The sequence below is a fragment of the Prinia subflava genome, chromosome 17, assembly GCF_021018805.1.
Source record: "Prinia subflava isolate CZ2003 ecotype Zambia chromosome 17, Cam_Psub_1.2, whole genome shotgun sequence".
NCBI lineage: Eukaryota > Metazoa > Chordata > Aves > Passeriformes > Cisticolidae > Prinia > Prinia subflava.
In genome coordinates this window covers 4,030,496-4,055,709 of record NC_086263.1, presented here as the reverse complement: position 1 = coordinate 4,055,709, position 25,214 = coordinate 4,030,496, and the positions used below count along the sequence as shown (strand labels likewise).

Here is a 25,214-nt window from a genome sequence, read left to right as displayed (position 1 = left end):
AGTACAACTGGGAATACAATCTAATCTCATTAGGTCAATAACATATTGTGCTAGTAAATCTAGTTTATTTTTTACTCTACTCTTACCATTCGTCATTGATTATTTTCATAATTTTATCCATATAAATATGCTAGATCACCCAGAAAACCTGATTAGTGTAGTTAAAATTATCTAGAAAAAAACAAAGTATTTATGGTTGCAGAAACAAAACCCCAGCAATTTGCACAGAAACTTTCAATAGTCTGTCCTGTAAATGGTTGTCAAGAAAATTCCCATAATATACCAGATGCATTAATTTGTAACTCTGAGTGAAACATATCTGGAGGATTTTTTTTATTCCCTTCAAGTTTTCAGGATAGTAGGAGAGCATTCTGAACTGCTTGGCTTTGGTTTCACAATAACTTAGGGATATCACTCCAGCACTGACTGTGCTGGAATGCAGGCCCTGGTCACCAAAGAAGGCACTGAGATCAGCACAGGAGAGAGGAGCATGGAGATTCCTTCTTGTTCTCTGAAGGTGCCTTCCCTGAAGGAGGAAGGGAAACAAAAGAATTACAGTGAGTCGTGTGGTCTGAGAGGTGCTAGCACTCATTTCCTTCATCAAATCCAGGAAATGTAAAAAAGCTCCTGGTGATCGCTGCAAAATCTGATTTTATTCTGGTAAATCATTGCTTTTTGCATGCACGCAGAAAGGTTTTGCCCCCATGTCTCTGTATCTTCACACTGTTAAACCTCTGGAAAATGGCAGAGGCTAGAGGGCCAGAGTCCTTCTAGCCTGAGGAGACCACGCGGTTCCAGCTCCTCACCAGTCAAAGAATGGAATGGTGGAATGGTGCCACAGTGGTTATTCCCAGCCCAGCCAGCCTCTGTCCCTCTTCATCTCTGTTTCCATTCTGTCCATGGCAGAGGATTCTCTGAGGAATTCAAAAGCCTGCTATACTCACTGGTGAGGTCCAGGAACAGAACCATCTCACTCATTGCAAATGGGATCATTTGGCACTATTGGTATCAAAGCAGAATCTGGATTTGTTTTTTACTCCAGGACTGATAAGCAGCAAAACATTCTGTTTATTCTTAAATTGAATTAGATCAGATGTCTGTTTTCTGATCTTTTATAAGTGTTTCATAGCTACCAAATTCTTATTACACATTGTCCCACTAGTTTTGATCTATAAGCAAAACACAAATATTTCAGACTGAAATCATGATGATAGGAGAAAGTTATTTCAAACAACCCATGGCAAATTTTAGCAAAATTAAGCCATGTTTAAAATAGTTATTTTTTTTAAATCAAATGACAAGTTTAAACATTACCTGTTTAAAATAATTAGCAACTGAAACAATGACCATATGTGGTCATTGGGATAATGATATTAAATGGAAATGCAAATTTCCACACAAAGAAACCTTGATATCTCTGAGAGAGCAAAGTAATTAGGGCACATGGAATTAATTGAACTGCACCATTAAGAATTCAAACTGCAAATATTTCAAACAAGAAGCCAGCAATAATTCCAGATTCGCAAGTTTTGGAACCTCCTAAATCTATTAAGAAAAGCATTGGCACAGGACTGTAAGTGTGTGTTTTGCAATGTGACTGTGGTGGAGTCTCTGCTGATGTCTTTGCAGCAGTCCATCAATAGATCAGCGCCCTGCAGGCGGCGGGATCAGCGCAGGGGATGCAGCAGCAGTTGTGAATCCTGGGATTTTCCCCATCCTTCCCCTCCTGGGGAACATTCCCTGCTCCAGAGCCCCCTGCCCTGCCCCTGCTGCTGGAGCAGGAGTGGGCAATGCTCTCTGAATTTGGCTCCATGCTTCATTATCTGGCCGACAAAGCAATCCAGGGCTGTTATTGAATCATATACCATCCTTACTATTGCTCAGTTTTATTTCACTGCGTAATTTTTTTTCCCCACCACCCTGTTTCTGAAGAGAGAGAAAAATGCTTTGTATCCTATTTTTAAAGGTATTCCCAGCAGCAATACCAATACTAGTATTTGCAGACAGTCTTTCCCATCCACAAATTCTAATAATATGCCATAGAAACCAGTTGGAATGTTACACCTAATTTAATATAGTAAATGAACAGGACTGCGAAGAACAGATAATTATTCCATTTCTGACTATTTGATATTTTCAGTTCACATTTCTATGTAGGCTTCCCTTCATACTGCCAAACAGCATTTTCTAGTTTATTCAAAAGTCTATCCTACCAAACACAACATTTCCTATCAGCAACTGAATTGATCAGGAAGTGATCAGAGCTGGACAGCAGCACAGCTCTGCCTTTCAGAGGTATTGATTTACCCCAATGAAGCCAATAGGAGCCTGCAGTCAGCATAATATTCATATTGCCATATTGAACATAATTTGGTCTTTAACAGTTACTCAAAATTATTAATTTTAGCATGCTTAGAATCAATTTCAGTATTCTTAGAAGTTGCAAAGACTTTGCAAGGAATTAATGATGTGACACGAAGGCAAGCACGTATATGCATCATTTTGTGTATTTTTAAAATAACTGTCTCTAAGTTTTATCCTTCACCAGCATTGCAAGATAAATACCCACTGCTTCTCTCCAATGGTTTCAATGAAAATCAAAATAAAATCTTTATCACTTACATCCCCTAATGCTGAGAAATATTCTATGTCATTATAATTTGAATTTACAGCAACTTAGCTCTAGGAAGGCATCTATGCCTCCTGAATTATTTTCATTTGATCCAGATGTGAAGGGAAAGTCAAAAAACAATAAAAACTTGCACCCCATCATTAGGGATATTTTTATACAGAAATATTTCCCTCAGAACTCTATTTCTATTTCCATGAAAGTTTTGATCAATGTGTCAAAACAATTTATTAATATATTCATTATAGAAAACATCATTCCTACTCTACAAATCAAGATCTGAACCAAATGTGCTTGTCTGAAACTGTTCAAACATTTTGAACTAAGTCTGCAAGACATGGCCCAGCTAAAATAAACACAGAACAATAAAACCAAACAGGTTATTCAACTTATGCTATGAAGATAGAAGGGTGCCAAAGGATTTCAAAGATGCTACAGAAGCAGGTGGATCTTTAGGAATTACAATAATAATTGCAATAATACCTCCAATTACAGCTTTTTACAAAGATGTGGGATTTTATCACAATTGATTCTCCTACAAGAGTTTCAGATAGAATTCAAATAGAGGAAACAAACGCGTGTTCTCCTAAGGTTTCCCAAGGGACCCTGCTGACTCTGTCACTGAGCCAACCTCAACCTGTTTTTTAAAACATTTTGTAAAAACTGTGAGTGCCTGATCTGTCATACAAAGGTCCCTGAAATAAATGAAGCAATAACTTGTGTCATGAGAGTGGACACAGCTGCAGCTGTAACAACATGCTCCCAAAAATTGCTTGTGCTTGATTTTTCTAAACAAAGTCAACATCCTTACTTCTTAGGTTCTTTTAATTTGATGTGCAATAATAGAATTTTAATTAATAGGATTTAATATGTAAGGAATTAAATAAAAAGGTGTTAGATCCCTTTACAAGTAAGCAATTCATTTGTAATTATATCTTATGAAATAGCAATATATTGTAAATAATAATAAGTGCAAATACACAGATGGTAAACAGCAGGCACTCCTAGATAACATAAACCAGAGCTAAAATGCCTGTGAAATCCTTTGTTTAATACAGTTTCATCAAGAACAGCTGCCACAGGAGTAACTGAAGCTGTGTGTGCCCTGTCTCCTTTAACCTGCAGTATTTCCCTCACGTGCAGAGACACTCAACAAGTTCCCACATCCAAACATCATCACAGCTTCCTGCACAGGGTTTCACAGGGAATGTCAGCATTTCCATAACCCCCTCCAAACTGTGGAGGAACATGAGACAATTCCTCTGCCACCAGTGCATCCCAAATAACGAGGCAGCGTCTCTCAGCCAGGTCTGCCTGTGCAAAGCTCTGTCAGCACTGGGTTATTCCAAGGAGTGCATCCAGTGGCATTACCCACTGCAGCAGAATTCTGTGTACAGGCTGCATCCAAGGCATTATTAGAGACAACTTTTCTGCTTCTCCCTCCTCCTTCCCTCTCATTAAGGCAGTAAATCCAGGGTGAGTTATCCAAATGCTCCTGAGCAATTAACTCGTGTCATCATTCTACAGTCACCAGTTCTAATTTATCCTTAATGAGAAGAGTGTTAGAGCCCACATGCACCTCTGACTAAATACAATGACTTGTAGCACACTCATAATTGTGATGCTGGTGTGAAAGTTAACAACCATTAATTGAAACAGGCTCAGGCAACAGAAAGAAAATTGTTACAATTGCATAAAGGCAGGTAATGGTTTCCCTCAAATCAACTCAGGAACTCCAAACTCATATTAATATAATTTTCTGAATTATGAATAAAAGATTTAGAATACTAAAAATTAAAGTACACTGAATTGTGCTTCCTAGCTGGTGTCTCAGTTCCAATTTTTATCGGCCTTCTCTTTTAATCTATTTTTATGAGATTTTCTTTCCATAATACAACTAGGGCAATGCATATATTTGAACTGTATTCCCATCTTGATATATCTGTTACTTTACTTATGCAGAAATTACAAGATTTATCCCATAGGTTATGAGTAAAAACATATACTTATATTAGTTATAAATGGATCTCTTCTCAATCTCAAGCATTGATAATTTTGCCTTTACTAAAATTGGGGGTTTTGAAAGCTAGCTCTGCAGGCTTTGGGTTTTTATTTTACCTTAATGGATTAAAGCCATCTTAGGGCAATCTGAGATCTAGTCAGACTTCCTCCGAGGAATGCTCTTGATGCAAAAAGTGAAAATTAAACCTGAAGGCTTGAGTACAAGGTGAGAAATGCAAAACTCCCCTTGTGTTTTCTCATCATCTTCAACTTGCTTGTTAAAAATTTATCAAACCTACCAGTTATGAATACCAAGCACTACCAAAATGCATGAGATTAAAACATCAAGATTCACAGCTTTAAGAAAGCATCAGCCTGAGAAACTGGATTTCTTCTTCCTGAATATGATGTGAATTCTCCATTTTGCTACACTGCTTTTAGGTGAGACGAATACAAAACAGATGTTCAAGGTCTTCAACCCCATACAGCAACTCAACAACAAAATAGCCCACAACACCAATCTAGGCTTCGTTTTTATTTATTTCCTCCCCTAGCTGTGTAGGCTCTTAGCAGCCTGGAGCTGCTAGCTCTTCTCTCAGGCTGAAGGCTTTTTTCTTGAGCCCTCAGCTGGAAGATATTTTGAATTCACATACACTTCTGGTAGGCCCCTGCAAGGGAAGGAATGCCCTCAGTGACAGACAGAGACAGTTCTAACTTAAAACTCATAAGCAAGAGAATATTTCTAATGTAATTTTTAAAAAATATTTTAGTATGTAGATACTGAGTGATAGATATACCTATACATATATACACTGTGTACTTACCTATGTTTATATAGTTACACATAACTTCTTTTTTCTACAGAAACCATTCTCAAAGGATTTAGGCATGACTTCAGTATCAAGACACATCTAACTTTCATTCTCAGTTTCAACTATTTCATTCATTCTAATTTCATCTCAGTTTCAACTTTTAACTTCATCACAGTCTCGGTAACAAACGTATCTTTTCTTGAAAGTACTTACATAATAAATAAATAGTACATCCAGATTAAAGGCTGGAGCTAAATACATCAAAACCATATTCCAAGTATCTATAAAGCTATTTACTCTAGTACTGAAAGGATACATTTTTCAGTCATACTGTATTAAAAACGGAATTACTCTAAAGTTTAAGAAAGAGATTAGATTTTGTGAGGCTTTTTTGGGGTGGTGGGTAAGAACTTATATCATGTTATATATCAACTTATATAGAACTTATATCATTTACTTCCAGGAAAAAGTAGTCCTAAAAGCAGCACCTTCCCCTCTCACCCCAAGCTTGTATATATTTCAGGTTAATCACTTATTTCAATCTATTAAAATAAAATTACCACAGCACTTAGTATCATATGAAATTTTAGTCTCTCCTTCAGGAAGAGGCAAGCTTCAAGTTCCCATTCATTTTTAAAAACTAAAACACGATCACTTAAATTACCTTCTGATTCCTCTCCCTTCTTTTCCTAAACAAGATCTATTTATTCAGCTAAAATATTATTTTAACCTTCCCAGTAGTCTGAAGTGGGATACACACTCATTCTAGGTTACTGATAATAAGCAAAACAACAAACCACATTAAAAAAAAAATCTTTAGGACCTCCTTAATCTAGATGAGTCTGGCTCAGTCTAAAATTCCCACTCAATCTTAGATTCCCATGACAAATGCCAGCCACATTTAGGTTCCTGCTATTTCTGTGCAGTGCACAGAGGAGGACCTTTGGTGAGGTTTGTTTCTGAAGGATGATAAATTACATTGCTGAAGGCTTCTAGTGTTACACAATTACTATCAGCTCTCTCTGATATTTTTACTCTGGATATCTCCAAACACCCCTGGAACTTTGCAGAGCCACTTCATGGGATATTGCAAGGCAGCAGGTTTGCATTTCCTAATTCCACAATTATGTCTAATACAGGCTTCATTCACGTCTTTCATGATTCCACAATCATGTCCAGTAATGTCAGGAGCATGCAATTAAATAAAATGGCACAAAAAAAAAAAAAAAAAAAAAAAAAAAAAAAAAAAAAAAAAAGAAAAGCCCAATACTTTCAACAGAAAATTTTCATTTGCCAAATAAGATGAAGAGTATACCAGCTACTCATCCAATGAGCAAAGGGCAAAGGCTCCTACTCTCTAATAACAAAATGATGACTGAAATTTAATGGTCCTTCAACATCTGCAAAGGATTAGAAATGCACATACAAATAACCAATCATTCAGGCTGCTGGAACAAACCAGACCTTCCCTACAAAGTGCAGCTACTGGAAATGCAAGTACAAATAACCAATTGTTCAGGCTGTTGGAGCAATCCAGACCTTCCCTACAAAGTGCAGCTCTTTACTCCATCAGGCCTGGTCCCCCCTCTGCTGAATATTAAAAGAAGCCATGAAGTTTCCACCCAAGCTGCTTCTGCTCTAGGAAAGTTCATCCCATCAGTGAAGTGAATGCAGTCAATAAAACTTTAAAGCAGGGATGTGAAGCCCTGCCCCAGGACGATGGAGCCTGTACCACTGAAGCCATTTGGTGTCTCTCAGTTTTCCTGGGCTGTTCTTGGGGGTCTGACTGAGGAGCTCTGTCCACAGCCACATTTCTGATCAAACACTGCCCAGATCTGTTCTAGTGAACCGATCCAAAGCCAGCTCAGACTCAAACACCACGTCCCTTGCAGCTGCAAAGGGGTTTGTAGCTGCTCTGAGGCCTCCAGTGAAGGCAGGAGGATGCCCAGAGTTTACTCAGCTGAGTATCAAAGGCGAGTCCATATGGATGCAGCAATGCCTGCAGTAGTTGTGTAGTGCTCTCAGAGTTGAACAAGGGATGTACAAATTCACACTAACAAATTCCAGCCATCCCCACTCCTAAAGAAACTCCTATCTGTGTGCAGTGTTACTGAGAGAGAAGTCTTGTTCTCCACTGTTAAAATACAATGTTTTCCAAGTGAAGTTCAATAAGAAAGAAACAGTGATCACGGAATTTACCATTTTACTTTTCTGCTACTAAATCTCAAACAAAAATAGAGACAACATTTCTTGGATTATATAAATGTGTTTATAATGCACAATAAACCGAAGAATAGTCTTGGAATTTACCTATATCTTTAAAAGCTGCTGTTCAGATTTTTCAGATCCAGCAGTATAAAACACGTTTTGATTTTATAAGCAAGTTCCTCACCTATCTAGTTCTGCAGTTTATGTCCCACCTGTATCTGCTTTATGAACGCCAGTGGACTTTGAAGATCTACCCCATTCCCTTCAGCTCCTTTCCTCTCCTTCATTAAACACATTCTTGGCACTTTTTAGGACCCGTACTGCACTCACATAAAGAGGATTTATGACTAAACACGTGAGATGAGTTCCTGCTCACCCAGACTAACACGGAAATGCAGCAGCAGCTCATCTCTTCCATTTCAGAGTGGGGTGAGACTCCCCATGGAATATGCACTGTGTAATGCTGGACACAAACCTAACATTTCTTTTTGATTTGTAGTTGTGTTCCCTGAAAAGCACAAATAAAAACACACAGCCTTGCAATAGAACTTTCTGCAGTGCTGGGATTAGCATCCGTGTGCTCCTGTGCACTGCAACAACTGCTGGGCTGTTTGCAAATTCCAAGCCATCACAGCTCTGTGCATTTGGATTTAATTAATTTATCAACCACACTGCTCTTCTACTTTATTCAAAACCCATTTCCATGTGACTACAGCAGGCTCTCACTGAGACTATTTTTTTCCATCTGTAAAATCTGTAAAGTACAGATTAAGTAGTTTTTAATTACAAACTGATAACAAACTAATGGTATAATTTATGTGGTAATCTGTCATTTGAACACTGTAGAAAATCACAATCAAGCAAGACATCCTAGAAAATTGTTATGATACGTATCTGGATAGGTAAAACCTCATCATACTATTCCAAATTAGGGATTTCTAAGGAATACAGAGCAAATGACAACAGCACAGTAAACACAGCCCTTTGAAAGTGAATTCCAAACAATTTTGGTAAAAATATTATAAATCATATAACCTTCCTCTGCTATTCCAATGAGTATCTTCTTCAAACATTTCAAATCCCTCTCAGGCTCTCCAGGTCGTGAGATACCTGGAGCTAGAGGCAACACTGACAGCAGTGAGAGACCCCTCCCATGATAAAGAAACAACCAGTTAGACATCTTAAACCGGTGTAGGGTTCATTTCTTCACCATATAAAACATCTTCCACAGCCTCAGATTTTTGATTCAGCATTAAATTGTAAATGATGTGCAACAATAAAAATTATGTAACTGCTGTTTTGTGTGGGCTGGAGGTGTGTTTGGGCATAAAATGGGACTGAGATGAGATGTGTGCAGAGTTGTGAAGGCAAAAGCATGAAAAACAGCACTTCTAAGTGCAAAGCAAGAGCCTGAGAAAGCCTTTTCATGAACTCACCAAGCTGTGTTGAAAATTAATTTTGGCAAATAGGGGAAAGTTGTGCATTCTACAGCTGAAGGCTGAACTGTCCAAAAGCACTGTCCATAACAGAGTTCTGACACCATCTCCTAAGCTCAGAATATTTTAATTTTCCAAGACTTTTAGCTAATCTCTTCGAAGAATGAGTGAACTTTCTTATACTAACTGGTCAGTCTTTATTAAAAAATACTATTTTGAGTCATTGGTCTTTGTTTTGTGAATCTTGAAGTGTTCTGGTGTTATTTCCTATGATGTTACATAACTACTCTGAAGTTTTCAAAAGTAGGAAATATGACACAGGAAAGAATTTCAGTATGGTCTCAGTTAAAAAACATCTTCAAATGTGTTACGGTGACTGAGAAGGAAAGAAAAATGAAACCATGTCCAAAACACCTGGACAGGTATTCATGCATGTCAGTGCTGTTTACAAACCTCCTTAAGTTCAACACAGCATGAACTGGCCTGAAGATTTTTATCCCGTGCATATAATATGGGTAACGTTATTAAATATTGCAGAAAACTGAAAACCTCAGCATCTCAAAATGAAGACATTTCCCAAAGCTACCCCTGGCTTACCAAGGATCCAGCTACTGGAGAAGGAGCTATGTAGGTACTGCCCAGCTCAAAACAATGTGAGCTTCTCAGCTCCCATGGGTATTTATTTGTCTTGGCTTTCTTTCATGGATTCAATTTTACATGAGAAGGACTGTATAAAAAATTATATGAAATTCCACTTTCTTTTGTTAAGATCCTCATTCACACACACTTCCAGGAAAAAGCTTAACCCACAGTTGAAAAGGTGTCACAGAAATAGCCTAAATATAATTTAAAATTTTAAGTAAAACTTTTGGATCCAAAAGCATTCCACTTAGTATCTCCACTGTCACCTATAACCTGCACATGTGCCAATCTGTATAAAACCAGCTGTGAAAAATATCACATCATACCATTCTCAGTAGCTTCCTACAGTTCTTTACATTTAGAAGTATGATGAAATGAGACAGAGATTGAAAAAGATTCAGGTTTACAAACAGGAAACCACAAAATATTTTTACTTTCTTATCCCAAAACCATAACAAGCTAAAGACTTAAAAGAAAAATAATGGGATTTCATTTGTTTTTTAAAATAAGCAGACTTCATTGATGTGTGTATTTGCACATGGAAATTGAGATATATGTTATATGCTCTTTATCTCCACAAACATACTGACATATTCCTCAAAATAAAACCAAAAAAACCCAAGCACAAAGCATATTTTTTTAGGAGGCTTGATTACTCATTTCACTTTGCAATGGTGCAGGAATAAATTGATCAATGTCATTGCTCAGTATCACAAAGTACTGGGTTGTACTTGCCTGATTCAGTGTTCAGTCAAGTAAGTAGAAATCAAAGAATGTTGTTAAGATGTTAATCAGACCTTTGCCCTTCACATTCAATACCACAACTTTGTTCTGTAAATTCCTGGAAAATCTAAAGTTTTTGTTTTAAGGAAAAAAACCCTGAAACTTTCAGGTAGATTACATTTACACTATTTTAAAAAATTGTTTTCAGTTGCATAGCCAAAATACGTAGCAAAAAATATTTGGCCTGAGGAACTGAAAAAGCAGAGTGTAAAATTCAGTCTCCTTCAGCTGTAATTTGGACCACAGAACCACAGAATGAATTGGGCTGGGAAAGACCTTTGAGACCATCAAGTCCAACCTCACACCTCCTCACCAAGCAAGCCACAGCTCTGAGTGCCACATCCAGGCTTTATTTAAGCACAGCCAGGGACGGTGACTCCACCACCTCCCTGGGCAGATGAATCCAGCATGCAATCACTCTTTCAGTGAAGAATTTTCTCCTGATGTCCAACCTAAACTCCCCCTGGTGCAGCTTAAGGCTGTGTCCTCTCATTCTGCCAGTGGTTCCCTGGGGGAAGAGACTGGCCCCACCTGGCTACATCCTCCTTTCAGGAGCTTAGAGCAGGGTATTTATCTCCCAAATACAGGAGCGCTGCTTTGAGGGGGCTCCAGAGGCCCCAGTGCCTGCCGGGTGCTGCCCTTTGGCCACAAGAAGCCCCTACAGCTCCCAGCTGGGGCAGGGCATGAGGAAAGGCTCCAGCAGGAAAGGCCCCGGGGGTGCTGGGCAGGGGCTGGAGCTGAGCCAGGTGTGCCCAGGTGGGCAAGCAGGCCAATGGCCCTGGGCTGTGTCTGCAGTGGTGTGAGCAGGAGCAGGGCAGTGCTTGTGGCTCTGTGCCGGGCACTGGTGAGGCCACAGCTCCAGGGCTGTGCCCAGCTGTGGGCCCCTCAATTGTGGGGGACACTGAGGGGATTGGGAAGGGTGCGGGGAAGGGAAGGGAGCTGGGGAAGGGTGTGGAGCTCATGTCCTGTGTGGAGGGGCTCAGGGAGCCTGGGGGGGCTCATCCTGGAGAAGAGGAGATGGGGTTTGGGGAGACACCTTCTCACTCTCAGCACCTCTGTGCCAGGAGGGTGCACCCGGGTGGGGCAGGCTCTGCTCCCAGGGAATGAGGGACAGGACAAGAGGAAACTGGAACTGGCTGTTAGGAAAACATTCTTCACACCAAGGGTGGCCAGGCTGCCAGGGCAGTGCTGGGGTCACCGTCCCTGCAGGGATTTAAAAGAGGTGCAGATGTGACACTTGGGATATGGGTTAGTGGCAGCCTTGGTAGTACTTAGACTTGGTATCAAAGGTTTTTTCCATCTAAACAATTCAATGATTCTACAAACAGGCAAAAAATAATCATTGCTGGTGTATATAATGAGCTACAAGGGAGAAGTGTGATCTTGTTTATACTTCTCAATAAATAACAGAAAAATCCCTGTAATAAGCTTTGTTATTTCAACACACACATTGTCCTACTACCTTTGTCATGAGAAGGAGGTATCAGAATTATCATTCTTGATACTTCTGACCTTTTCAGTATTCAATTGTGTTTAGATTCACTGTCAGTTGTACCTCTTCTTTGGAGGTTACTAAGGCTGTAACCAAAGAAAAATGAGAATTGCCAGCAAGTCAAATTACAGAACATTAATAAGGTCAAAGCAGTACAGTTTATTATCATCTTTCACAGAATACATGAAACATTAACGCTCTGCTACTTCATTTTCACGACAATAATTGTTAAGAGACCTTCCCGTGCAACTTATTCTCATTACAACTTTAAAATTACATTGTGATTTGTAATCTTGTAGCCCTCTTAGAATTTGTCTCTCTCTAAATATCTTATTTCAAACTGCACAGAGCTGCACATGAAATATTTCCAAATAACATGTTATATTTGCACTTTAGAGTTTCACAGAAACTAATGGAAAGGACTGAGGCACATTAGCAGGAAGACACTAAGACAAGATGGCATTTCACATGTGGCAGAGCTAAGGGCCTCCTTCCAACCTACACAAATGGAATTATTCTGTATCATTGTGAGGATCAGAACACAAACAATGTCTGCAAACCGCTACTGAAGGTAGAGTGTGTTTTATAGAGAATGCTAATGGTTTGTGCAACCTGATCTGGGGTGGGAGGTGTCCTGCCCGTGGCAAGGGGTGGAACTGGTAGATTACATTTACGCTATTTTTTGGAATGTCCCTTCCAACCCACACCACTCTGTGCTGCTCTGAAAAGCTTCCAGCAGTACAGCAAGGCTTTCCCTCCCAGTCCACAGTGCAGTACAGACTGCCCAGCCCAAACTATACATTTCTCATAAATTAATATATTATTCCAAAAACTAATTGGATTCAGCATTACCTAGTTTGACCTCTGAGATAGCAAGAGGTGGATTTTCAGATCAGTGCTAAGAAATTATATGTATTATTATTTATTAACAAGTTGCATACCAGCTCCCCATGGAATAGGGTGAACATTAACCTTAATTTGCTCAGCAAATATTCACAGAAGCTTCTAAATTATACATTATATATGGAATACTTTCCCCTGAACAACAAAAATATCCTTGTCTTTTATTCAGAGCACCAGGATTTGGAAGCAAAAGTAAATATAATTAAGAGTTATTTATTTCCTATACACCATAGTGAAAAGACAATGCTCACTCATTGGTATGGATTCCACTTATTATCCATTTATGAAACACAGTGTGTTTCTCATGTTGAAGTTAAGCAAACTCTCAGGTTTTTTTGGTTGTTGTTTATTCATTCTAACTTTCCAGATTTAGCAAGGTTTATTGTGAGTTCAGGTGGACTGTACAATTTAGGGGCTTCCGTTAAATGGGGACTTCAGTAACTCCATATCCACAGGACCTGTGATGTGCCCCTAGTTCACAGTACCTGCCCTCTGAGCAGGCATCACCTGCTTGGCCTTGGAATAACATTATTTAACATCAGGCTTTTAGGGATAACTAAGGATAACTTAGGAATGACATTGCTTTTAGGGAACGCTCTCCAGCTTTTTCCATAATCCCCATCTGCTGAGATAGAAGCAGGAACAGGCAGAACAGTAAAATAAATGGGGGAAAAGGAGAAGAGTAAAATAAATGGGGGAAAAGGAGAAGAGTAAAATAAATGGGGAAAAAGGAGAACAGTCATATTCTATGTTTAGGTAGCCAAACTTTCCTCAGTGGACTACACTGACATTCCACAGTTTGGGCTGGAACCCTGGAAGCAATAATCCCTCATCTGCATGGCAGTGACATCCCCATCAGCAGAACTGAGGTGTCTGCACCCTCCTCTCCAGCTGCTCAGAACAACCATTTTGGATTGAGCCCTTTAGAGAACCAGAATGACCCAGCCTGTGCCCATCCTGCTGGGCATGCCCTCACTGTCAGTCCATACAGTCTCCTTCCCACTTCCCCCACTCTTGGCAATCCCCAGTCACCAGCCTTGCCCCGTGCTGGGGGGGACTGCTGCAGACCCAGACACAGCTGCAGGCTCTGCCTTCTCAGGGAGGCTCCTTACAAAGCTCCCAGCTCTCTGCTTTGTCCCCTCCCCTGTCAGAGAACCACACTACTCCCACCCGGAGAAGACCAATGATCTTAAATTCTGTTGAAGCTGGGTCGTTAACACAATTTAAGTTGCAAACTCTGAACTAGTTGAGTGAACCCAAATGAGGACTGGAAAAACAAGCAGCCAGGACTCTGTAAATCATCTGTGCTATTGAAATAGTCAATATATCATACAACCACAACCCAAGGCTCTTCCATTTGAGCAGTCACACATAAACATGTACTGAGAACTCTCAGTTTCACTGTGGCAATGCAAACCACTGAGTATTAACATGTTTGGGGCTGTAGGGAAAGACTAGATAAACCAGTTCATGAATGCCTCCTGCACAACAAACCACAGCAGCTCTATCCCAAATTCACTCACTCAGCTCCCAGTTCCAACGACCAGCTGGAGAGCAGAGGGGGATCTGTCAAAGACAACTGATTTTATACAGGTACAGTAATAACATTTATGAGATACTTGTGAAGCATAAGAACTGCTCACAACCCTTCACTACAGGAGTAATTTTGTAATTAAAATTGGACAAGCTGAGTTACCTGGGGAGTTGTACCCCTGTCTTCAAGCCCTGCATGCTAACCTGGGCTCACCCAGCTGAGAAACACTCTCCATTGTGAATAAAATCAATGAACATTCTGAGCAGAAGGTTTGGAGTGAGAAGCTGTCTTTCATGACAACTGCTCAAAAGTGCAGCCAGGTCACCATTTTATTATGAACAAATAAAATAATTCTTGTAGCATGTTAGAATCAAACTACTCACCTGGGAATGAGCAAAATTAATTGGTTTTGGTTTAACGATGGAATTTTGATATTTCTGTTCTTAGGTTTAGAGCACGTAATACATTAAGAGTGAATCACAAATCAGTCCAAAGCTCTGTCCTCATATTAATAAATTTTGCATTATGTTGACTCACATAAAATTGTATGAAATCAGGTCAGATCCCCCCATGCCCGTGTGCTAACACCACTGTACACTCTGTTAGGTAGTCATCTGTTGATTGTAGCTTCTATTAGCACAGGGTGTAAAAATGCACTTTCCTTTTCATTGTTTAAACACTGCAGTGTCATACTACTTGACAATTCAAAATTACACTAGAGTTTACAAAACCTTTTAATTTTGTTTTTTGCAAATTAAAAAGAATAAAAATCTCCTTTTACTTTTCTAAACTGTAATTTTTCCCTTGTGGATTTTTTTGATTTTTTTTTTCAGTTGTCATGATCCAAGTCTGTAGTTTTTCATGAAATCAAATTAATTGGAGCCCTTCTCTAACAAACATGATAAATGGCTGGTTTCTATTACAACAGAAACCATGTAGAATAGCATTAAAAGATTAATTTTCTGGTTTTATCCATCTTTATGATAAATGTGACTATAACGCTCAAAACAGACTTACACCTGAGAAGCACAGTGCAAAATAAAATATTATATAATATATAACAATTCTAATACCAAACCAAACCCAAAATTATGCTTTGTCATCCAACACTTCTCCTCCCTATACAAGGACCTGAGTAGGAAGGGACAATGTGAGAATTAGGAAATGAAAATCTGTGGGTTTGTTGGTTTTTTTTAAATAATAGCCTAAAATAAAATGAGCTCCTAGAAGAGTCTGAGTGTTTTTAAAAAGACAAAATTATTATATTTACAATTCTTAGTGTTTCCTTTCTTTACCCATGAACAAATTAAACTGACTTTTTCAATCATGCTTCAATATTTTTCAAGTATTGAAAAGAATTGTTAAATCCTTATAAAAGTATGAACAAACAGGCACTAAAACAAGAGATGAACACATGACCAATAGAATTAAATCAATCCAACTTTGAAGTTGGGGTATAAAATTATTAGTATTCTGTCATACATTAGGATTAAAACAATACAAGTTCTGACCATCATTGCAAAAATAAAATGGGTATTTTTTAGGTAAAACCCTCATTTTAAAGAAAATAAAGAAATATAAAGAAAGAAAAATGGAAGCACCACCTATTTCCTATTTGTACACGAATATTCAGCACAAACTACAGCTCGTGCCTTTCCCTGCTCCTGCAGTAATTAAGTATTCAGACCAGTAAACAGCTCGGTTAGAATGATTTTATGACAAATGACCAAAAACATATCAACCATAAAAACCCATCCCTTCCAAAGTCCCTGCAGCCCAGGCAGCTCAATCACTGTGAAATCAGAGGGGAGCCCGGCAGTGCCACTCCCACCCCTGCACATCAGCCTGGGGACAGCTCCACTGCTTCCACACACAGCAAACAAAGAGCAGCCAGGGAGCCTGCAGAAGCCTCTCAGATAAAAGGACACAGCACTTAAAACAAAAACAAAACAAAAAAACCAAAAAAAAAAAAACCCACAAGAAAATGAACAGCACTTAAAACAAAACAAAAACAAAACAAAAAACCCACAAAAAACCAAACAAAAACTCAAACAAACAAACAAAACACCACACACACACACCAAAAAACCCCACCACCAAAAAAAAAAGCCAATATGGAAATCTAGCCTGCAAATCCAATGGCTGTTGAATTGATTGGTAGTTGTTGCCCTGGGGTTTTTTTGAGTTTTTTTAAAGCCTTCTATTTGTTCATAAGATGGAGTCAGTTCTTTAGTTTCTGTACAATATTAAGGGTCAGTTTTTCACTTTCTCACACTTTGGAACATAAACAACCTTTCTTGTTTTTGTTCACTATCCTTTGTTTACATATTTCTAGCCTGAAAATAACATTGGTTGGCAGCTGGTGTGGCCAGTGGGGTGAAGGGGTAGTAACCCCAGAAGCCAATCCACAACCAGACCCACAAATGTATAAAAATGGAAGAAATAATCAGGCTCGGCCTCTTTTTGGGGAGCAGCCTTTCACTGCAGACCTCCTGCCTCTGTGTTGTTGTTTTGCATGCCATTCTCAGAGGTAGTGGGAAAAAAAGAGCTCAAATAAATGAATAAAAACTAAAATCAATGAGCACAGACACTGCCCTATCTATAGGGTACACACATGAAAACTGCAAACACCTTTATTTTCTCAAGTTCCCATAGTACTGGAGGTACTAGAATGAATATGTGCTGCAATGCAGGAGGTGGTGGGGAACACACGTTCAGCATAAGAAAATCGTGTTGAAGTTGAGATAAATGCTTTTGAATTCCTCTGATTTTGAACTTCACCCAATTAAGAGAAGCTTTTGCTGCACAAGTGCAGAGCAGGATGTGACCCATAACCAGCAGAGAGCTGGATCAAGCCCCACTGTGCACATGTTCCACACCTCACCCAGAGCAGCTCCAGAACAAGGTGGTGTGGAGGCAGGAGGAAAAACAAAAAGGAGGGGACAGAAAGCCAAGTGCTGATTTCTCTCTATATGGAATATTAAATATTAAAGCTCACTGGAACAATTACAACCTTCAACAGCCTTCAGTGCTGAACTCCTACTTTTGACCAGGTCTATTTTCGCTGTGCTTTCCACACGGAACCAGCACATTAATTAGGATGAGATCATGCAGCTTCATCCAACAATGCCACTGCTATCTGAGGGCTGGACGGCATCCAGATTTCATTTCAATATATCACTTGGGCATTATAAATGATAAATCAATATTTCTAATAGTTTTCCATTCTAATGTATTGTGGTGGAAATAAGCCAGCATAGCCTACAAGAAATATGCAGATTAAAAAGGTCAGACTTTGAGCATAATGAAGTATAATTATTAATTTTGGTCAAAGGAAACTTGAAGGCAATTGGTCACTGAAATCAAGGAAAATTCAAGAGGAATTTGAAAAATTAACATAATTTTGAAGTGAAACCAAAAACTAACAGGTCAGCGAGTCAACTCAGTTGAAAAAAATGTTCATTAGCTTTGAACAAGGGAAGGGAAATGACCTCCTAAGAATTCAAAAAGCATAACTAAAATATATGTGCTTAAGTACAGAACATCATTGCTGTAATTTCAGAGAACATCACATGTGAACTGTGGCACTTACAGAGCATGGTAATAAATACATCCATTATTTAACTCTAGGGAATAATTTATATATTTTCCCCACATGCCTACATGCATTTAGCTCCAAGTTATTGAATGGTGCCTTTGATTTTGGTTTGATTTTGTTTGCCTTCAAGATTTTAACATTAAAACGTACCTGACTGACAAGACATAGAATAGGAAGAAAATATTCTGCTAGGAAGTGGTCAAATATTTAAGTGTTCAGATAAAGATAATTAAGCTGAATGCTGCAACACGCATTTGAGTGTATTTCAGACATTATTCCAGTAAAAGTGAGAATATACACCAAAAATTAAAACAGTTGAAAAAACAATTAGTAGAATTAAAGAAAAATAACATTCCATTCAAAGTGCATCTCTCACATTCTAAAGACATAACAGCAGCTTCAAAACTTTATTCCAATAATACTTTTGAATATTTATCAAAAGAATATGCATTTCAAAGCAGGAGTTCTTATAATTAATTTGTATTAATTTTTAAGCTTGAAGAAAATCGATTCAAATCTCATGTAACATAATACAAAAACAGCCAATTCCATTCAAATCAGTGCTGAAAATCTTGACTAAGCTGGGAGCTAAGTCCAACTGAATTCACTGAAGTTACCTAACATGTCCATTTACTAAGCAGGCAAAATCAAATGTAGATCTAGTGAGTCTGCTTAAGAAACAAGGGGAGTCCTACAGGAAAATTCTGTTATCAAATCTCAAAATATTAATAGCTGGTACTGAAATTCAAGACCTACATTTTCTGGAACATATATATCTAACTTATACTGCAAGACAAGAAATCAGTTCTTTACAGAGCACACATGACACCTGTGGAAAATATCTAAGTTTCCAAGATATATTTAGACTCTGTAGAACAGTAATAACGAATTTAGGGTTCATTCAATATCTTTTACAAAAAGAATGGTAAACTAATTTTTTATAAATAACATCAAGCCAAAAGCAAAGTCAAAACCACCAAGGTTATTTTGACTGAAAATCTCCAACCAAGAATAATCTCCATGATCGTGACAGACAATGAGCTGATCAACAATGAGCTTAAAATGTTTCCTGGTCATGTGTCTTGGGTATGAAAAGATGGGAGGTTTGCCCTTTTTTTATTTTAAATCTCTGTGGGAGGGTTTTTTTTTTATTTTTTTAAAGTGCATTGTAATTCCTATGAAGAATGAAAATAATACAGCTGCTTCATGGCTTTCCTTAGAGAACAAAAAAAAAATCTTAATTTTATCATAGTCTATTGTCATGAAAATTTGAACTTATTTAAAGCAGTGTGTGTGAGTATAAATCCCCAATTATGAAACACAGCTGCAAAGGTGTGGGCAGATGCAAGAGATCTACTGGTCACAAAAAGCACCCTAGGGAGCTCTTTGAGAGGGAACAGAGGCACAGGAGCTGCCACCTCCAAATGCAGGGATCCTAAAGCCCAGGACAGTGCCAGGAAGTGGTCAAATATTTAAGTGGTCAAATAAAGGTAATGAAGCTGAATGCTGCAACACACATTTGAGTGTATTTCAGACATTATTTCAGTAAAAGTGAGAATGTACACCAAAAATTATGGCACGGCAGCAGGATGGGGATGTGCAAACATCCTCTGTTTGCTTGCTAAGGCTCAAACTGACAGAATTCATCAGTCAGGTGAAGTTCTCCTCATTCCAGAGCAGGCCTGTTGGACACCAATGCATGGACAAGGCCCACACTCCCCTTTTTCCCTCAGGAGCCTTTGGCTTTGCTCATGGTCACCTCATGAACTGCATCCATTTAGCTCAACTCAAAGCCCAGGGATCCAAACCACTGCCCTCATTCAAACACCCACGACTCCAAACTCTCCATTTCTTGTCTCTGAGTTTCTTGCTCATTACTGAGCAGGCAATTAGAGCAGTCAGTGGCTTTACTCTGTCCTTGCTGTGCAGTGAGGGTGGGGATGTTGGAGAAAGCTCTGCACACACCTGCACACACTGGTTTTGTCTGCAAACTCAGGTGCTCCAAGTCTGTTCCACCGCCAACTTTTGCCTTACCCTCATTTTCTACCTCCAAATAAGTGAGCAGTAACCTTAAGAGATGAAAGGTTTCTGTTCTCCCCATAAGACCCAGACACTTTTATTTTTAGATGCTATTTGTTTATGCATTTGCATTCCAACTTCCTTCACACCAAATCATAGCACTTGCTAAATATGGGACATCATCTGGGAATGTTTTTGTGATAGTTTACATGTCCAAAAAGCAAGTTCTGGTAAAACACATTGCAAGCACACAATCAAGAGCTCGATGAATACACAGTCATTTGCTTACTCCAAGGGAAAGGAAACAATCTTCTTGAGTCTCCTTTGTTTTGAAGGCTATACATTTTAAAAAGACAAAAGCAGAACACAATTTCAATCTCCAAAAGTTGGAAGCATGAGGGTGATTCCTGAGGAAATTCTGGTGAGCACATCTGAAGATCCACCAGGCAAATCTCTCAAAAATCTATGCCTGGCATTCCAATCTTTCCTGCCCATTGGTTTGAATGGTGTATGAATTAGATTAACTGTCCTGATTATTCAAAGAAATTTAGCTTAACGACCTGCAATTACTTTAACGGCTTTGAAATTCAGAAGGTAAGAAGGCACTATGTTTCTTTAAATGAACATTAAATATAAAATGTCTCTGACTGACTGTCATGAAAACCCAATTTTATTGCGATTTAAATTATTCAGAATCAATATCCGACATTAGCTATAGTTAGGAAGTTATGAAGACAGAAGGAGCTAAAAGTGACCTTTTTTAATACAGAATAATGACATATTGTTTTGGAAGTAACGGGTTATTTGCTATGTATCACTGTTTCAGAATGCAGTATCTTTATCTCCTTTAACACTAAACCATAAGAAGAAAAATGGACTGAACTTCATCTTTGATGAGTTTGTGCTTAAGCTCATTTCCTCACTTTGACTACTGAATTTTGTGAGTCCTGATGAATGTAATTTGTATTCTGGTCCCATCGTGTGCCTCCAGTCAGAGGTAGTAAAACAGTACTAGCGATTCCACACACAAAATGTAGCAGGAAACATTTCAGGTCAAGCAAGAATTAAAGAAATCTTGAAAAGATTAGATTAATGAAAAATGCATGATATTGGTGTGTAGCAATTCTCAACAGTGATTTAAAAATAGCTTCAGTGGTGTTGCTGCTTAAGGATACATCATTTCTAAAGAGTAACGAGTATGGGTAAGGAATGATAAAGCCACAAAATTCATGGAATGTATAACCCAGCCTCCCTGATTCTTCTTGCCAGTGCAGGAGAGTTGAAAAATACAGCAGAGGCAGCCTGTGAGATCCCTCACTCCGAATTCCAGGTACCAACAAGCACAGGGAAACTTGGAAAACTAAGTTAGAAAACACAAGCATGGAGTAATCAAGAGCTCCTCACTAGACAAAGAAAGGGACTGTTCAAAGGAATGTGTTTAGTTCTCCCCTGGAGCACCTCCCAGCATGACCTCAGCTACAGAACTACTGTGCAGACTTGGCTAAAACCCTTCTGGAAGTCTCCAGAGGTTTTGCTTCTCTTTTGAGGAAACACTGGAAAGAAAGGTTGTATTTATTAGCTATTACGTATAAAACAATATCCTAAATAATTATATTATATAACATATTACTTTTAAGCTAAGGCAAATAAAGTCATCGAGTGCTTGGGTCCTTAACCTTAAAAAACCAAAGTAGGGGAGAAGGATAAATGTCACTGAAGTTACATATCATCAATGAATGCTGTTACATAGGCACCCATCATATATTGGCCATAATCTGTTGGGAAACAATAAAATATCCACCAGCAATCTATTTTTAATAGCTGGGAACCATAAGCAGCTCCCATCAACTCCCATCACCAGCCGTGGCTGACTCACACTCTGGGAATCAAATCACATTTACATCTGCAACTTTAGGCACCTGATTTTGATAACTTTGGTCTGAGTTTTAGCTCTACACAGAGCTATTGTACTCAACAGAGCTGGCACTCACTCAAAATGTGTACTTCATTTATTAATTCAAGTCACTCACAAAGTTTCTCCCACATTCTTCCAGCCCACTCCTAGTCTAAATTTGCAGGCTAGAATTTATTTCAGACACATTTCCATATGAAATAATTTCTTTTCCCATCAGCACCCTCTAACTCCACAAATGGCATTAAGAAGATACAGTTGGGATATTTTTTCACTTATTATGATTACAGTGCATAATAACAGCAGTAGTAGTACAAGCAATAAATAAAAGCAGTGAAATGCAAAGTAATTTTGTGCCATCAGTTTGTCCTTCAGAAGACATAAACTGTTGCTGTTTGTGGTGGATCAGGGTCATGAACCATTAGCTGAACACATTTCAAACACAGAAATTACAGGGTGAAAAGAAAAAGAGTTGGTTTGGGAAATATTTCAGTAGATTCATCCCCCAAATAAACAGCAGATATTTCAGTGGGACACCACCTGTGCTGCCACAGGAGCACCTTCCAAATAATGGCACAAATTGCACTGAGGGCACTGAACACAACATTTCCACTGCCCAGAGCACCACAGCCTGTAGTCGTGCATTTCTGTACCCGAGCAGGTGTTTCCATATAAGGAAGTGAAGCTAGAATTTTCTATAGCCTGCTCGCTGTAATTGGCTTGGTCCCAGCACAGACACAGTGATAGGACTTTAGAAGTGCTCCTCAAAGTCTAGTGTCCATCTCATTGGGCCAAGAGCCAAATAAGCCCACCTAGACCATCGAGTACTAAAGGGCCTGCATAAGGGTACACGAGGCTTTTTGGGAGTGCCTTAGCCTGTGTAGCTGTGCTTGGTACACGGTGCTCGGCTTATCTCTTTTCATTTTGTAACGTTTATTATTTTCCTGTTATTAAAACTTTATTTTACAAAGCATATCCTGGGAAGCCGTCTCGCTATTTTATTAAGCCATTTCTCCGCTGGCTGGACCCTCGGAGTTATCGGGACAAATCTCGATAAATGGCACCTTCGAACAGGGACCCTACATTAGGGTAACTGAATCGAAGTTTGCTGACAGAGAGCCCTCACGTTCAGCTAGGCCATTTTGCTCTTGGTTTCGTTTTTTTAAAAGCGAGCTCGTGGTGGTTTTTTTGGTCGTGAAAATAAAACCACATTTTTGGGTCAAAAAGGCTGAGAGGGAGCCTTTTGACTGAACCCCTATACCGGTGAGAGGGGGTCTTTGCCGGACACCGATTCTGGTACAAGGTGGATTACTCTTCAAAGAGAGAAGCTGCAGTCTAGCAGAGCTGGAGAACAGCTAATCACCGAGTGACCTGAGAGAGTCGGAGACAACCAAGAGCTGCCGGGAGATCACAAGAGCCATTCTGGTGAGTGACAATGGGGACCCGGCAATCCGTAGAACAGCGAGACACCTTTTGTTATTTTAATTATAAACTGACTATTCAAGACTATAAGTTTGAGAGGAAAGAACTTAAAAAACTTGTGAAATGGGTCTATAAGAAGTATCCGGACACTAATACAGCTGAAACAGTAACAGTGGAATTTTGGGACAAAATAGGATTGAAGTTGTATAATTCAAAGAAAAAATGTGTGTTAAAATTAAGACCCATCTTTAAAACTGTGTTAGACTTTGTAACAGAAGAAGGCGAAAGGCTCAGCAGTGAAAAAGCACTTGAAGCCTGGTGAAATACTAATGGCAGATAACATGACTGACGCTCATCGAAGGTTCTTGCAGTTTATGATGTCTAAGGAGATAGTAGAAGGATCAGAGGCCGGAAAAATGCACCAGCGCTGCTGTGAAACTGATAACGTTTACTACGAACACGACAAACTGGATGATTTCATTGGCACTATTAATAGCAAACTGCAGCCTTTGTCCATGCAGATACGGAAAGGAGTGTCACAAGACGATGGGACAACACATTACGCTCTAGTGAATTTAGCAGAAAATGAAATTGCTAAAATGGCATCTGACTACACACAAAGGGAATTACAATTTTTGAGAAAAACAATGGAGCTAATACTTTCATCAGAAAAGGGCTTTGTCTCATCTGAAGATATTTTTAACATGGCTACCCAACTTGGGACAAAGAAAATGAAGAAAAAGAAAGCAGAACAAGCGCTGAAAGTTTTTGTGGAGGATAAGTGGCTCTCTGAGAAAAATGGAGAGTATACTCTGCATACTCGTTTCGTAATTGAAATGGAAGAGTACATTCTCAGGAACTACCAGGATGTGGCAAAGAAATGTGCCATCTGTGACAGTCTCGCCATCCAGGGCCAAGGATGTGAATCCTGTGGAATTCGAGTGCACTTACCTTGTGCCACAAAGTACTTCAGAGGCCATTCAGTCGCGTCAAGCACACCGTTATAATCCTAACCTCTCTTTTTTATTTGCAGTTTTAGGAGAAAGCCCCCAACTTCATGGATTAATGTTCCAATGGGATTTGGCACGGAAAGACCACCTGGTAATACTAGAATGGGTCTTTTTGTCCCGACAGATGAGTAAAACCATAACAACATGCCCTGAAATTATGTCTCAACTCATAATGAAAGCCCGGTCTCGAATGTTTTCCCTTTCAGGCAAAGATTTCTCAGAAATATTTTTGCCAGTCAAATCCATATACTTAGAATGGTTGATTCAAAACTCAGAAGTCTTGCAAATTGCGCTTGCAGACTTTGCAGGAAAAATTTCGAGTCACTACCCTAAACACAGACTATTGAACTCACCTTTAAAATTAATTGAAAAACCTCTAAGGAGTTATACACCCTTAGAGGCAATCACCTTTTTTACAGATGGCTCAGGGAAATCCCAAAAATCTGTAATTACCTGGCAAGATCCTAACACGAAAGAATGGAAATCGGACATTGAGAAAGTAGAAGGCTCCACCCAGATAGTGGAGCTAGCAGCTGTTGTGCGTGTGTTTTGTAAGTTTATGTTTCCATTTAACTTAGTAACTGACTCTTTCTATGTTGCAGGTGTGGTGGAAAGAGCAGAGGGATCTCTGCTCAAAGAAGTTCCAAATGATCAGTTATACTGTTTACTTAAGAAACTAATCTTTCTTCTTTCATCCCGACAGCAGCCGTATTTCATCACACATATTAGATCACACACTATCCTCCCAGGTTTTATGGCAGAAGGTAATGCAGTCGCAGACCATCTAGCAATGACAATACAGAACACACTGCC

The 25,214-nt window shown here is 39.1% G+C and overlaps 2 protein-coding genes across 34 annotated transcripts in view; one reads left to right on the top strand and one right to left on the bottom strand.

Annotated features, from left to right (window-relative positions):
- The window catches only part of RBFOX1 (RNA binding fox-1 homolog 1), an 818,485-nt gene that overhangs the window by 471,130 nt on the left and 322,141 nt on the right, over nt 1–25,214 (bottom strand). The window lies entirely within an intron of this gene.
- On the top strand, nt 23,721–24,398 carry LOC134559700 (non-structural maintenance of chromosomes element 1 homolog). Its single transcript, XM_063414761.1, has one exon. The coding sequence runs from the start codon at nt 23,721–23,723 to the stop codon at nt 24,396–24,398; it is 678 nt and encodes a 225-aa protein (XP_063270831.1).